This window comes from Mus caroli, chromosome 11 (assembly GCF_900094665.2).
Source record: "Mus caroli chromosome 11, CAROLI_EIJ_v1.1, whole genome shotgun sequence".
NCBI lineage: Eukaryota > Metazoa > Chordata > Mammalia > Rodentia > Muridae > Mus > Mus caroli.
Window position 1 is genome coordinate 25,054,659 of NC_034580.1, and position 14,367 is coordinate 25,069,025.

The following is a 14,367-nucleotide window of genomic DNA, read 5'->3' on the forward strand; positions in this document are numbered from 1 at the left end:
GTCAGCCGACCCTGCGCTCTAGCTACCCCGGTGCTGGTCCGGCCGGAAGAGAGATCTAGTATTTTTTGACAGGTATGGTACAGGTGCCAAAGAGGGTCTGTCCCAGTTGGTGACCTAGGACTCCAAAGGCAAATCCCTCTTTTTCGGTTATGTAGAGGGAAAAAGGACAAGTCAGGTCAGGATCATAAGGAGAGCCTGTTGGAGCCTTTGAAAAAGCTTGGTAGCAGGTTTGAAAAGAGGTTCATGGGTGGGGTCTAATGCCTGTTTATATAAGGGGTGGGAAAGGAGGGAAAAGGAAGGAACTCAGGAACATAAAAAAATGGCTATTCCTGGGGATGAAAAATCTCTTCCTTTGCAGAGGCAACTGTTAAGAGACTGAATGAGATTCTTTCTAAAGTCATAGCCTAGTGGGTTGGGGTAATTGTTGTGCCAAACAGGTGACCTGAGGGGTGGACAGCTGGACTTTAGAAGGTGAGACCCTGTAGCCTTGACTGGACAGGAAATTTAAAAGAGCAAAGGTGTCATCTTGGCCAATTTCTAGAGGGACTACAGAGAAGAATGTCACCTATGTAATGAATGGGCGATTGTAGGGAGAGACAGAGAAAGTTAAGTTAGAAGCCAGGGCCCTGAGGTAGAATAGTCCAGGTAAGTTGAATAGAAAAATAGAAGTCAGAGTCAGTCCAGGTAAAGGCAAAGATGTTCTGTGACTTGGCATCTAGAGGAATAGAGAAGAACTCATCCTTGAGATCTAGGATGAGAAATGAGAAGTCCCCAAGGGGGTAGTAGAAAGAAGTGTATAAGGGTTAGCCACAACAGGATGGAGAGGAACCACTGCAGAATTAATGCACCTGACATCTTGAACTGGGTGATAGGTTCCATTAGGTTTCTTAACTGCTAGTGTAGGGGTGTTAAATGGGGAGGAGTTTCTTTTTCCTTATGAGATCAGACATGATAGGCTTAAGTCCCCTGAGGCTCTGGAGAGAGAAGGGGTATTGAGCTTGTGTTGGGAACTAAAGAAAGGGGGGCCCTGGGGAAGAGGGGGAAGGGAAGGGCCCAGGAGGTGCCCTGGGGAAGGGAAAACCCACGCCCCTCCAGAGTTTTACCCATTCTCTGGTCTGCAGGGCGTGGGAGGGATGCTATACACTTTCCACTCAGCCCCAGGTGGGCATTCCTCTGACCCACTCTTCAGGAGTTGGCAAAGGTGCAGCCCTACCTGGGAACCCCGGAGCTACTTTGCTAAAGCCACCAGGGTTATAGGAGAGAGGGATGAGGGAAGAGGTTCCCAATACTGACCAGAGTGAGTGCAGCGGATCTTGATGAGCAGAGACTCTATGATTTTAGAGCTTTATTATAGAAAGGCAGGGGGAAAGAGAAAAGGTAGAAAGAGAGGAGGGAAGGCTAGAGAGAAAGAATAAGAGGGAGAGAAAAGAGGAGAGGAGAGAGGAGAGGAAAAGACAAAGAAAAAGGAAAAAGGAGAGAGGAGTGAGAGAAGTGAGAGGTAAGAGAACAAAGGAGTGAGAGAGCACCGCTGGGCTGAGCAGCCCTTTTTATGGTCTTTACTGTTTGCTAGGTAATTGGGGAGGAGTTTAGCCTGAAGGTCAGAAGCTTGGGCCATTGCCTTTGGTGATTTCTAATGCTTCTCTTGTGGGGGCTGTGGGAGGTGGTAACTTAGGCAGGAGCCAGAGTTCCAGGAGCATAAGGGAATGCCTACCATGTCATGAAGGTGAATTATCACCGCCGGGGTTCAGAGCTCAGCTCAACTGGAGAGCAGCCTGCAATTTCCCAAAGCTTGGGTGATGTACCTGGTAGAATCCAGTAACTGAATGATAACAGAAGAATAATGTTTAGTAACAAAGAGGTTCTGGACATCCAAGATTCTGGGGTCTACTTGAGAAGTTGACAAATGAAACTACATGTTAGAGTTAGTAGGTTGATTGGCTAGGAGGAGGAGAGGGGCTGCTGGTGAGCTTGGGTTTAGGCAAATGGTAGGGGGCAAAAAAAATAGAGGCTCCCAACTTAGCTAGAAGATCCCTTCTCAGTATAAGGGGACAGGACACATTGTCACTACTAAAAAGGAATGGGTGAGAGAAACATCCCTAAAAGTGCAACTAAGTGGTGGGGTTTGGTGAGGAAGATAAGGTTTTCCTCCTACCCCCATAATAGAGGAACGAGAAGGAGAAGTAGGTCCTCAGAACTCCCATCAGGACTGAGTAGGTGGCCCTAGTGTCCAAGAGGAAGATGAGCCACCCAGATACCATGACGACTACCCAGAGCTCTCTGCTGTTGATGGAAGTAGTTGAGTCAAAGGAGCTCGAGCCTTTTCAGTTGGCCATAGCCAAGCCTAGGAGATCAGCTGAAGGATGACCTGGGAGTGAAGTCCCTTTGTCCTGAGTGGCATGAGGGCAATAGACAACCCAGTATCCCTCCTGATGGCATCTACAGCATGGCCCTTTTGGCTTGCGGGGGTTAGGGCAAGCCCTTGCCCAATAACCTTGTTGGCTACATTTGTAGCAGGAACCTGGTGGTCCCTGAGCCTTAGAAGCCCAGGAAGCCCAGCCAGTGTCTGGCTGGTCACATAGCCTTTGCCAGCATATGGTATTTTTGTCTGTGGGCCCTTCATCTCTCTAATGGTACATTTTGAAGGCCAGTGCCAAGACTTCTGCCTGTGGAGTTAGGAGTTCCCTCTCCAAACATCCAAGTTCGGTTTTAATGTCGGGGTAGCTCTGAGAAAAGAAGTAGGTCATCAGGAGTTGCTTACCTTCTGGTTTCTCAGGGTCTAGATTTGTATAAAGGAATAGGACCTTTGTAAGGTGCTCTAAAAATTGAAACGGGTTTTCTTGATAATCCTGGATGACCTCTTGGATTTTTTAAAAATTTACTGATACCGGCCAGGAGTTAGGTTATGACTATTTCTGGCTAAAGTACCATCGGGAAAATTATAATTCCATTGAGGATTCTGGTCAGGTATCATCTCAAATCCAATTGGATATGCTGGATCTGTTTGATGAGTCTCATCTGCATGTATTCTCACCTGTTCTCAAACTTGCCTGCATTCATCAGGAAGTAAATTATTACTGAGGATTATATGTATATCATGGAAAGTCAAGCTATAAAATTAAGTAACATACTGAAATTCTTTAATACAGGCAGAAGAATTAGAGGTATAGGAATCCAGTTTGTTTATTCTTCAAGATACATACAGTGTTTTTTAGATTACTATAGTGCTTTCTAGTTCTTTTTCAAATTTTTGTAGTTCTCTAAATCTTGACTGTCTTCATGCCAGAACTCAATTTTTTTCTTGGTGAAACTTTGCTTTTAATATCCTTGGAAATGCTCAAATTTTCTATATTTGAGTACTTGCATGTCTTCACAAATTTTCAGCAGTCTCACTTATACTAATACTTAATACTCTTCATACCTGCTTTTTGTTGTTTCACATTTAAATTTTTATTATGTGTATATGTGTGCCATGCATGTACAGATGTCTGTGTAGCCAGAATAGGATGACCCTTGGAGCCATAGTTAGAGGTAGTTGATAGGCACCTGATGTGGTGTTGGGATCCAAATTCAGATCCTGTGAATTAACAGCACATTCTCTCAGCCTCTGTATCATATCTCCAGCCCCTCCTGATATACTTTTATCTTTAGTCCTCATGACCTAAAGCACTTGTTCATTTATTTTCTGTTTACTCTTACTAAAATGTAAGATCCCTCAGAGCAAATACTGCTGGCTGCTGTATATTGCTTAGAATAATAAATGACAAATAATGAGCAGTCAGTATTTTTCAAACAAATGCCCCAATTTTCTGAAAAGTTTCTCTTTCAAATATATTACTGTTTTTACTTTTTCATAAATTTTATAGGTGTGTTTTAAATCTCTTATCAGTTTGTGTACATCTTATCCTTACCCTGTTTTATGATCCTTAGTAAAGTCAAGTTTATTTTGTGTTCATCCCCATATTCTTAAAGAAAAACTATGTATGTATGTATGTATGTATGTATGTATGTATGTATGTATGTATACACACCAGAAGAAGGCATCACATCCCATGATAGATGGTTATGAGCTACCTTGTGGTTGTTGGGAATTAAATTCAGGACCTCTGAAAGAACAGCCAGTGCTCTTAACTACTGAGCCATTTCTCTAGCCCTCGTTTCCATATTCTTGTTCCCACTTCTTTAATCAGGTTCTCATTTCTTTGACATGATTATCTTTAGAGCTAGGTGAAATTCTAGGGGCCTGGTAATAATGTAATAAAGCTTTATTCATGGCAGTAAATTTTTAAGCTTTTTACCTCCCAGATAGATGGATGGATGGATAGATGGATGGGTGGACGGATCTAACATTGACTCCTGAAACTCACTATATAGACCATGTAGTCTACAGAACTCAGAGCTCTGCCTGCCTCTGCTGACTGCTGGGTTAAAGGTATATACCACTAAACTTGGAACCCTTTTGAATAGGCCACGTTGGCCTTCAACTTTTACAGCAGTCCTCTGACCTCAAGTTTTGGGATTGCAGGCATGTGCTACCATCACAGCAACTAGCTTATTGTTTCATATTATTATTATTATCAAAGTTAACTTAAAATTAAGAACTAAATTTTCATATTTCAAGATATAGTCTTTGATTTAATGATTTTGTACTTTTGTTTCACTTTCTATCCTCTTCAACGAAAGTTTTTATAAACTTAAGGGTAGGAATTCAGATTCCACTGTAGCAGGAGACACTACATTAAACATTCACATTCTATGTTAAGGACATTTTACATGATACTACATTTGTTAGTTCTATAACTTGAAATGTAACTGGACTCGTGGTGTAAAGGTCAAGAAGGTCACTGATTTGTGGTGATAAGAGGATATGAAGCTGTCTTTTCATTATGGGAAGAATGACTTGGGAGAATTGGGAAACAGTAGAATGGAAGGGGTGAATTACTGAGAATAAAATTGGATAGGAGTTGACACAGAATGTCACGTGGCAAGTTAGTAGAATAATGTTTCTGGTTCATCAATATTGACTCATGTTAAAGTCTGTAAGACAAAACTTTTCCCTATCTTTCTTTATCAGGGTGAATTTAAAAGTTATTTATTCAGATGTAGGTTATTTTTATGAAGTATGATATAAACAAAATAGTGACTGTTTTAAAATCCTTTTTAAAACTTACTATGATAGTATTCAATTTGCTTCAATGCAAAAATATCTAAAACTCAAAATAAATAGAAAGGCTTTTTTTCCTTTTAAGTTATTTACTTATATAGAGAGATAGGGTTTCACTCCATAACTGAGCTATCTCACACTCAATATTTAACCCAGGCTGATCTCAAAACTTCTTAAAAAAACAAAAAACAAACAAACAAAAAATCCTTTCTAAGCTTAACAAATGTCAAGGTTACAGATGTGATCCATCATGCTTGATCTTTTAAGTCCGTTATAACTTAGAAATTTAATTTATTAAATGTGCAAAAGAGACCTCTGTACATTTATTTCTAATATAGCACACCCACAGAAGAGTGTGCAATCCTAAGTTATGATGTGGTGAGTGGTTACACAGTCAGCATCGACCATGCAGTTACTGACTTCTGAATATCATTTTACAGGAGACTTTGCAGCAGTTGATTATGATGCCATTGCCAAATATCCTAATCATTGGCAAAAATCCCTTTTCTGGTAAGTTTTAAGTCTGTATGATGTGATAATAATGCCTTATGTTTGCATAACACTTGTCTTGTTTACCAGGGCCTTAATTGTTTATCTCAGTTCTCAGGTTTTCCACAACCTCAATTGAAAAGTTGAGGATGATATCCCTGTTTGTAGAGAGAAAAGAAGCTTACAGTTTTTCAGTTGTTGGTGAGATGTACACACTCAACACTAAACTTTTTCTACTATATCCAAATGATACTTTTTGGTGATGGTTGATTTTATGATCTCATTCTAAGCAGTGGTGTTAGAAAAGGAATGATGTTGAAACAACCAAGCTTCATATTTACATGCCTGCTTACTATTGCCAAAATTGTTGGCACTATGTAGTTGTTTCCTTGTTTGTTTGCTAGTTCATTTTGTAATCATATGTAATGAATCTTGGACCTGATAACTACTAGCCAAACTCCTGTATTATTGAGCAGTCCTCCAACTGTTAAGTTGGAAGTTTTACTGATGAACATTAGTTTATATTAATCTATATCTTAGTGAAAAGATGAGTTGACACTTCATTTATTTAAATTATTATATTAAAAAGTTGTTACTCTTTTACTAGAACTCTATTTTACTTTGTATTTTGCCATTTATGGAACTTGATCCTAGGACCTCACCTACACCAAACATTCACTATAACCCTAGCCCTAGAATTTAAAATGTGAACAATTGAGTAACTAGCAGCTATAAAACATTTAAGCAAAGAACTTAATCCTTGTGGTTTACATGATATTTAAATTGAATATATCTTCTATAACCTGAGCCTTAGCCTAATTGAAACAAAAAGAAAATCCAAATAAAATGTAAGATGTAAGCAGTAGTTGTTGTAGAGGAAACTAACAATTAAATGTATTAATAGTGAACTCAGTTAGGAATTCACTAACTTAAATAATCTTTAGAGATACTCTAGGATATTTGGTTGTATAAGTAAAAAGAAAGATTAGCATATAAAATATGATTATTTCTGATTCTGTATCTAAATAGTAAGTAACTACCAAGTCAGAGAGTAGGCATGGTTCATGTGCTAGAGGTTCTTGTGGTTTGGTGAAAGTTCCAAAGATTACTGTGAGATCATTTAATTCATATGGCAAAGACATGTACCAAATACTAAGACATGGGTTAGGGTTACAAACTGTGGTGACTAGATCAAGTAAGACCAACAGATGTCAGATGTATCTAGAGTGATGGGAGTGATTGACTGCAGAACTGAGGGAAGGATAGCAATGTCTAACCAGAGTTAAGACAGAAGCCTCTGTGTACTTTCATGTAATGACTATTAAAATTGCTTTGTAGTCTGGAAAAATGGTTTAATGGGAAGTAAAAGGAAGTCTCTAATATAAAAATTTAAAATTCATCACAGGTACATTAACCTGATATTGAGAAATCATTCTGAATATTACATGTTTATGATAAGTTCAACTGAATATTTAAGGCAATCTTAATTGAATGCTGTTGACTAGTGTTGTTCTACAGTTCTGTTCTGGACTGATAACTTTTTATTCAGTTTTTTACATATATTTCTCTATTAAAATTTATTATTGTGAAATAGGATCTTACTCTGTAACCCCAATCTAGCCTGGAACTCGCTATGTAGTCCAGGCTAGCTCATATAGTAGTTCTCCTATTTTAGTCTCTTAAATGCTGGAATTATTGGTGTGAACTACTACACCCAATTAAACTTACTGTGATAGGCATTTAAGGTTCTGATCCTTAAGAACCTGTACAGTGAGAAACATATTTAAATTATATAGGTAGATGACCCCTAATGTTTGTATTTTAATAAGAAAACAATAAAGAGGAACCGTTTCATTAGCAGCCATTCTGGCAGGTCCTTCTATCAGCATAATGTAAAAGGCTGGTATAATACAATCTATAGGAAAGAAATAGATGCAGTTAGCATACTTAGCGTAAACTTACTTATGTGTACTGTTAACTCTTTAGAAGGAATATCCTTGTCATGTCATCACTTTGTGCACACATAAGCCACATATGTGAGTTCCACCATTTGTTTACAAAATTCATCTTTTCGTCAAGTAGTGTTGAACATTTTCTATAGGATTGATTGTTCCAGTGTTTGAAAGAATTGTAAACAAGGCTAAATGCTGTACTTACTAGTGTTTTTATTTCAGAACAAGGTACAGAAGAAGTTAAAAAGTTGCTTTTGCTCTTACTTGGTTGTGCAGTTCAGGTAAGTTAAAGTTAAAATATTTCTTCATATTTTCATTCTTTTAAACTGTTCTAGATGCTCTAGTTTTCTGAAAGATTAGGTAATCTTAACTATCACCTTATAAAGAAATTATATTGAAGATTTCTTTTATTTCAAAAAATCAATTATAGTATTAATGTATTTTAAATGCTTTAGTTATTTTTTTTTCCTATTTAGAGGCTTCTAATGACTCAGATCTTTATGCTTCTTTTGAGACATCTTCCATACATTTCTTCTGGTTTATGCTTTAGGGAAGGTAGGATTAGCAGGGAGAAAGGGTTTGGGGCTGGAGCTGTAAGTTAAGAGCACGGACTGCTCTTCCGGAAGGACCTACATTTGATTCCTAGCACCCACTGGTACTCATTCTCAGGGACCATAACAACCTCTTCTAGCCTGTGGGCATCAGGCACACCTCTGGTGCACAGAAATACATACAGGTGAATTTTGAACCCTCACATAAAAATAAATAAGCCGTAGAGAATTTGTGGGAAGTGTTTTTGTATGTAATGTTTGTGTATGTCCACAACTGGGAACGTATGTCCATGTACGTCTACGAGGGCCACATGTTAGTATTAGGTGTCTCCTTCACTTACCTGATTCCTTGAGAACCTGGAACTCCCTGATTCAGCAAGTCCCAGCAATCCTCCTGTCTCTGCCTCCCAGCACTGGAATTACAGGTCCAATGCACCCAGCTTTTGTTCAGGTGCTAGGGATCTGAACCCATCCTTATGCATATTCAGCAAGCACTTTCCTAACAGACTCTCCCTCAGCCCTATTGCTCCTTTATAGATGTCCATATCAATAATGATAGCCAAGGTTAGTTGAATGCATAGTTTTCCATGTGTTGTATTTTATGTAGTTTTTTCTTACAATCTTTTTCTCAAAAAGTATTAGCATTTGAGTAGATATTTAAGTTATTTAACAAATTGGATAATTGTGAGTTTAGTGTGCTGCTTTAATAATTACAGTGGGGGACTCTCTTCAACAAATTGAAATAGTCACTGTAGATTTAGTTCATTTTTCTAGTAGGCTAAAGAACACTAACCTGACTTTCAAATTTACTATACTAGATCTTCCATTTAATCAATTTAAAAAACAATGTGTGTGTGTGTGTGTGTGTGTATACATACGTGGAAATGCCATGACACCCTTATGGAAGTTAAAGAACAGCCTTGTTGAGACAGTGTCTCTAGGTTGCCTGTGCCTTTAATAGCATGCATTTGTTTATTTGTTTATTTGCTTATTTGTTTATTTATTTAAGTTTCTGGGAGTTCTCCTGTCTCTGCCACCAAAATCTGTAAGAGCACTGGGATTGCAAATACATACACACTATAGCAGATTATCACATTTTCATGGCAAAAGCACTTTATCCATTGAAGTGTCTCTGAAGCCCACTACTTTTTTAAACAATGAATTATTTCAATGTACAATTCTTCATAGAATGAAGTATTTTGGGTTTTGTTTTAGGGTATTTTTTTTTTTGCTTTTGTTTGTTGTTGTTGTTGTTGCTCGTTTGTTTTTATTTTTGTTTTGCTTTATTATGTAGCTCTGGTTGACCTTCAACTTTTGATTCATGTACTTCCACCTTCCAGTGCTGGGATTGCAGGTGTGCACCACCACTCCCAATGTATACGGTGCCTGGAATTAGACCTTTGTGTTCATGTATGCTAGGCAAGCACTTTACCAATTGAGCTACAGATCTACCCTATGAAATGAGATTTTTTTAAACAAATGAATTCACTAGTAATATTTCACATTTATTAACATAATTTTATATTCTAGAATTTGTTGGCTTCCTGACTGCTTCAGAGATATAATATTTAATTTACATACACTTTTAAACATGTATATGGATCAATATGACTGTGTATACATGTATTCAGTATAAACATATATATGACAGATAATAATCAATATAAACATATATATGACAGATAATAATCAGGTCACGATTATTGGTATACCTACTACCTCAAGACATTTATTTTGTTTTGTTTTGTTTTGTTTTAAGGACATACAAAATCCTTCTGTACTATATATGACATTACACCCTATCCATTTATCTGTGTAATAGTATCAATTAGTAGTCCCCTGTTCTAATCTATTTCTACTCTAACCCATCATCTTTCTCTTCTTAATATCCTTTCTAGCTTCTAGTAGCCACCATGGGGGCACTATTCATATATAAATTAAGTCATTACATTTCTATAATATGTTGTACATGATTGTTTATTTAACAACCAATTAAATATTTAAACATATGTGGTTTTTTTTATTGTTGCTATTCTAATTTGGTTATCAGGTCTTTGATTAAAAACACTTTCCTTACTCATTTATAGCTACTATATACTGCATTTGTATTTAATGCCTTAGTTCGAGCTAGAGAAAGTACCCAAGGAGCTCAAGGAGTTTGCAGCTCCATAGGAGGAACATCAATATGAACTAACCAGTACCCCCAGAGCTCCCAGGGACTAAACCACCAATCAGAGAGTACACATGGTGAGACTCATGGCTCTAGCTGCATATGTAGCAGAGGATGGCCTAGTCAGTCATCAATGGGAGGGGAGGCCCTTGGTCCTGTGAAGGTTTGAGGCCCCAGTGTAGGGGAATGCCAGGGCCAGGAAATGGGTGCGGGTGGGTTGGTGACCAGGGGGAGGAGGGAGGGGAGTGGGGAGGAATCGGGAAAGAGAATGACATTTGAAATGTAAATAAAGAAAATATCTAGTTAAAAAACTATCAAAAATATCTTAGTTTGTGGATGTTATAATAATCAGTGTAACAGAGTAACTATAAATGGTATCTCAAGGTGGTGCTACTGAAGAAACAGTGATTTGTAAGGCTTATAAGATGGAATGTATATTTCTTTTTTAAACCATTACAGAAAACCATAAGACAGTTGTATTAGGGTACTCTGAATGAATCTTAATTATTAAATTTCATAATAATCCTGCTATTTTATGTTCTGATTGGCTAAAAACTCTTCCTAAGTCAGTAAATACAGAAACGTTGAAAGGTTGGGATTGCTGTCCCTGTAAAGCTGCTTTATACATGCTGTAAGTATACAATTAGAAAATTAATCCACAATTGTTCTTACAAGACCTGTTTAATATTCCCGAGCCTGAAAAAGACTAGTGTTTTTAAGCATGTTGATCCCAATTCCATTCCCTCCAAAACTCTTAAATTTCTACTCATAATTAGAAATTGTGCTCTTCTGGTAATTTATTTGTAAAGATTTGTATATCAGCAATAGTTTAGTTTTCACTGAACATAGAACTCTAGATGAAGTATGGATTGTGTTCAGATGATTGTATAATGACAACAGTAGAGCATTAGAAACATAACTTGAATCAGAGCTTTGTTAAGTTTCTTAATGATCAAAAGAACCAGTTTTTCTTTTTGAGGGCTTATTGTCTTTTCTGGCTCTGTACTTGGCCCAGGAGATGCACAAGGCAGCGCTGTCTATTTTGTATGCACCTCTCATTTAGTGCATACAAAATAAGTTGGATTAGCAGCTATATTGCAATGTAAGAGATGTAGACAGGCAGAGATGAAGATGTGTGTTGTTATTTAATCCTTATTGGGAAAAGATATGGTTCATATTTTATGTTTCTAACTAAAATAAAACTTTTAAAAAATTAACAATAAGAAATGACTATTTGGTTACATGTATATTTATATACAGGATTAAATTTTGCTTTTGGTTACTTTGTTACAGTAGAAACAAACCAAATATTTATTGTATTACCTTACAAATGTTGAACTGGGTCATCAAAGTTAGTTTCTTTAATTAAGATTAATAGGATGAATATGAGAGAATAAATTATAAGCTTGAAGTAAAAATCGCCTAGTTTCTTTTCCTCAAGAAGAAAGGCAGTGTTGTTTGGTGACAGTTGGGGACTGACTGAGCATTTTGGCAGTATTCCGAATTCTGCCACTGACTCACTGTGGGTTTTGGCAAGTAATTTGTTCCCTCTGAAACAAGTTCTTGATTCTTTACTTCTCTGTTTGTAAAGTTAGCATAATAATATCCTGACCTCAGATGTGTTGTATAATATGTTCCTACTTTAGAACTTTCTAGCATAAAATAGTGTAGATTTCAGTCCATGGCTCTTAAATGTTTCAAAATATTGCATCTTCATTAGGTAAGTATATTTGAAAGGTTATCTAAATGGAGAACAAATCCCTCAGTGTGCTGTTCAAATATAATGCTTGCTGCGTTTTTATTTTTATATACATTTTAAGGACAATACAGAGTCTGAATGGTCTCTCCTCCTACTCCTCATTTCAGTGTCAGAAAAAGGAAGAATTTATTGAAAAAATTCAAGGTCTAGATTTTGATACGAAAGCAGCAGTTGCTGCACACATTCAAGAGGTAACCACTTATATATATTAATTTTTATGAAGTTTATGGTGTGTTTTCTAATATTATCTCCCCAAATACTTAGTTACAGGATAAACAAGAACAATTAAAGATCAAATATAAATTAACCTTTTATATTTATATCTTCTCTTTAGAGATAGATGATTTTATAAGTGAATTTTATTATGACACAGTGCTTACTACACATTTACTCTCACTATTGTCTATGAGGAAATGATAATCTTGGAGTGCAATTTTTGTCTTTATTAGGTAGCACAGAATGAATGATAGGGGTAAGATAATAGGCTTAGTCTTTTTGTGCTTTTTTTTCTTAAATGAAGATCATTTTTATTGAGCTGTTATTTGGATTACACAAGTACATTGATTTTAAAAATAGTTATATAAATATCTGAGTCATAATGTACTATGTCAAATTATTGATGATAATGTAATTTATTAAAATTTATTTTAAAATTGTGAAAATTGGTATTATTTTAAGTATTCTCAGAGGAATGTATTTACTTTATCATCCTTTTCTTAGTTAACTTAAGAGTCCAGGTGAGAATTTATTTAAATTTAGTTAAAATGTTTAGGGTGTCATCATTAATTTCAAAACTCCTTCTGTCTGCCTTTGTAGTTAATTTTGTTCTAAAATTAAATCAATAAGCATTAACCCTTCTTTGATTATTTTTCTTGCCTCTGTAAAGGTAACTCATAATCAAGAAAATGTGTTTGATCTGCAATGGATGGAAGTGACAGATATGTCTCAGGAAGACATAGAACCACTCTTAAAGAATATGGTGTCACATCTAAGAAGGCTGATAGATGAGAGAGATGAACATTCAGAGGTTAGTAAATTTATTTTATCATAAAACTTTGCTTTCTTTAAAAAAAAAGAAAAATTAGGTGGTGGTGGTGGCACATGCCTTTAATTCCAGCACTCAGGAGGGAGAGGCAGGTGTTTCTCTGTGAGTTCAAGGCCAACCTAGTCTACAGAGCAAGTTTCAAAACAACCAGGGCTGCACAGAGAAATACTGTCTCAAAAAACAAACAACCCTTCCCAAATAAACAAAAAAAGATAGGTTTCTAGAATTGATATCCTGTTTCTTTGGAAGAGGTAATAAACTATAATCTTCCTTTGGTATCTGTAGAGCATACTGGTTCTAGGACCTAGAACCTTCTAGACATACTGAAATCAATCCCAGCCCTTGGGAAACCCAGGAAGGCAGATCTGAGAGACCAGCCTGATCTAAAAAGTGAGCTCCAGGACAGCCATGGGTACGCAGAGAAACCCTGTCTCAAAAAGCTTTTCTTAAAGAAAAAAAAAAAAGATACTAAAACTGAATACTCAAAGTCTCTTTAAAAAAATGGTACAGTGTTTCCATATAAGCCTTCAAATAGCTTATATATGTTTATTTACCTATAATAATGAATAGTATGTAAATAATACACAGTTAGTTGTTATGTTGTATTACCTAGGAAGTGGTGACAAGAAAAAGTCTGTGCAGTGCAAACATCGGGATTTTTTCACCCTTATTATTTTCTGTCGACACTTCATTTAACTTGCAGATATGAAACCTACATGGTATACTTACTATAATGTCTTTCTTTTGTTGCTGTTAGTGGGAGGTGGGGCAGAAATTTAAAAGGAACTAAAAGAACTAGATTTTTAGAATAAACAAATCATTTTTAGTTCTTTTCTCTTTTTCTTTTTAAATTAGTAGTATTCTTATTTTGTTTCTGTGTGTTTTTCAAGTCACCCCTACTACTTTGGCAATAGTGTAGAAGTGTAAAACTGAATATATAGTTGATGTAAGTAGAAAAACCATTGCCTTGAAGCACAGAATTTGCTAAATTTCTTGGTTTGGCCTATCTGATCTCAAGTTAGTGGGGGAAGTGACAGGCAGTTAGGGAGTCTTGCACAAACAACTCTTTTGTTCTTGTTCTTTAAAATTATTTTACATGGAGTTCCTTAATCCACTTAGATTTGACCTTAGTACAAGGAGAGAGAAATGGATCAATTCGCAATCTTCTACATGATAACAGCCAGTTGTGCCAGCACCATTTGTTGAAAATGCTGTCTTTTTTCCACTGGATGGTTTTAGC

At 36.5% G+C, this 14,367-nt stretch overlaps 1 protein-coding gene across 5 annotated transcripts in view; it reads left to right on the plus strand.

Annotated features, from left to right (window-relative positions):
- Ccdc88a (coiled-coil domain containing 88A) overlaps positions 1 to 14,367 on the plus strand; it is a 137,153-nt gene that overhangs the window by 43,156 nt on the left and 79,630 nt on the right. For all 5 annotated transcript variants that reach the window (XM_021176112.2, XM_021176113.2, XM_021176110.2 and 2 more), the window contains exons 4-7: positions 5,602 to 5,671; positions 7,825 to 7,883; positions 12,190 to 12,273; positions 12,969 to 13,109. In XM_021176112.2, coding sequence (XP_021031771.1) covers positions 5,602 to 5,671; positions 7,825 to 7,883; positions 12,190 to 12,273; positions 12,969 to 13,109 — 354 coding nt within the window. The remainder of the gene's footprint in view (positions 1 to 5,601; positions 5,672 to 7,824; positions 7,884 to 12,189; positions 12,274 to 12,968; positions 13,110 to 14,367) is intronic.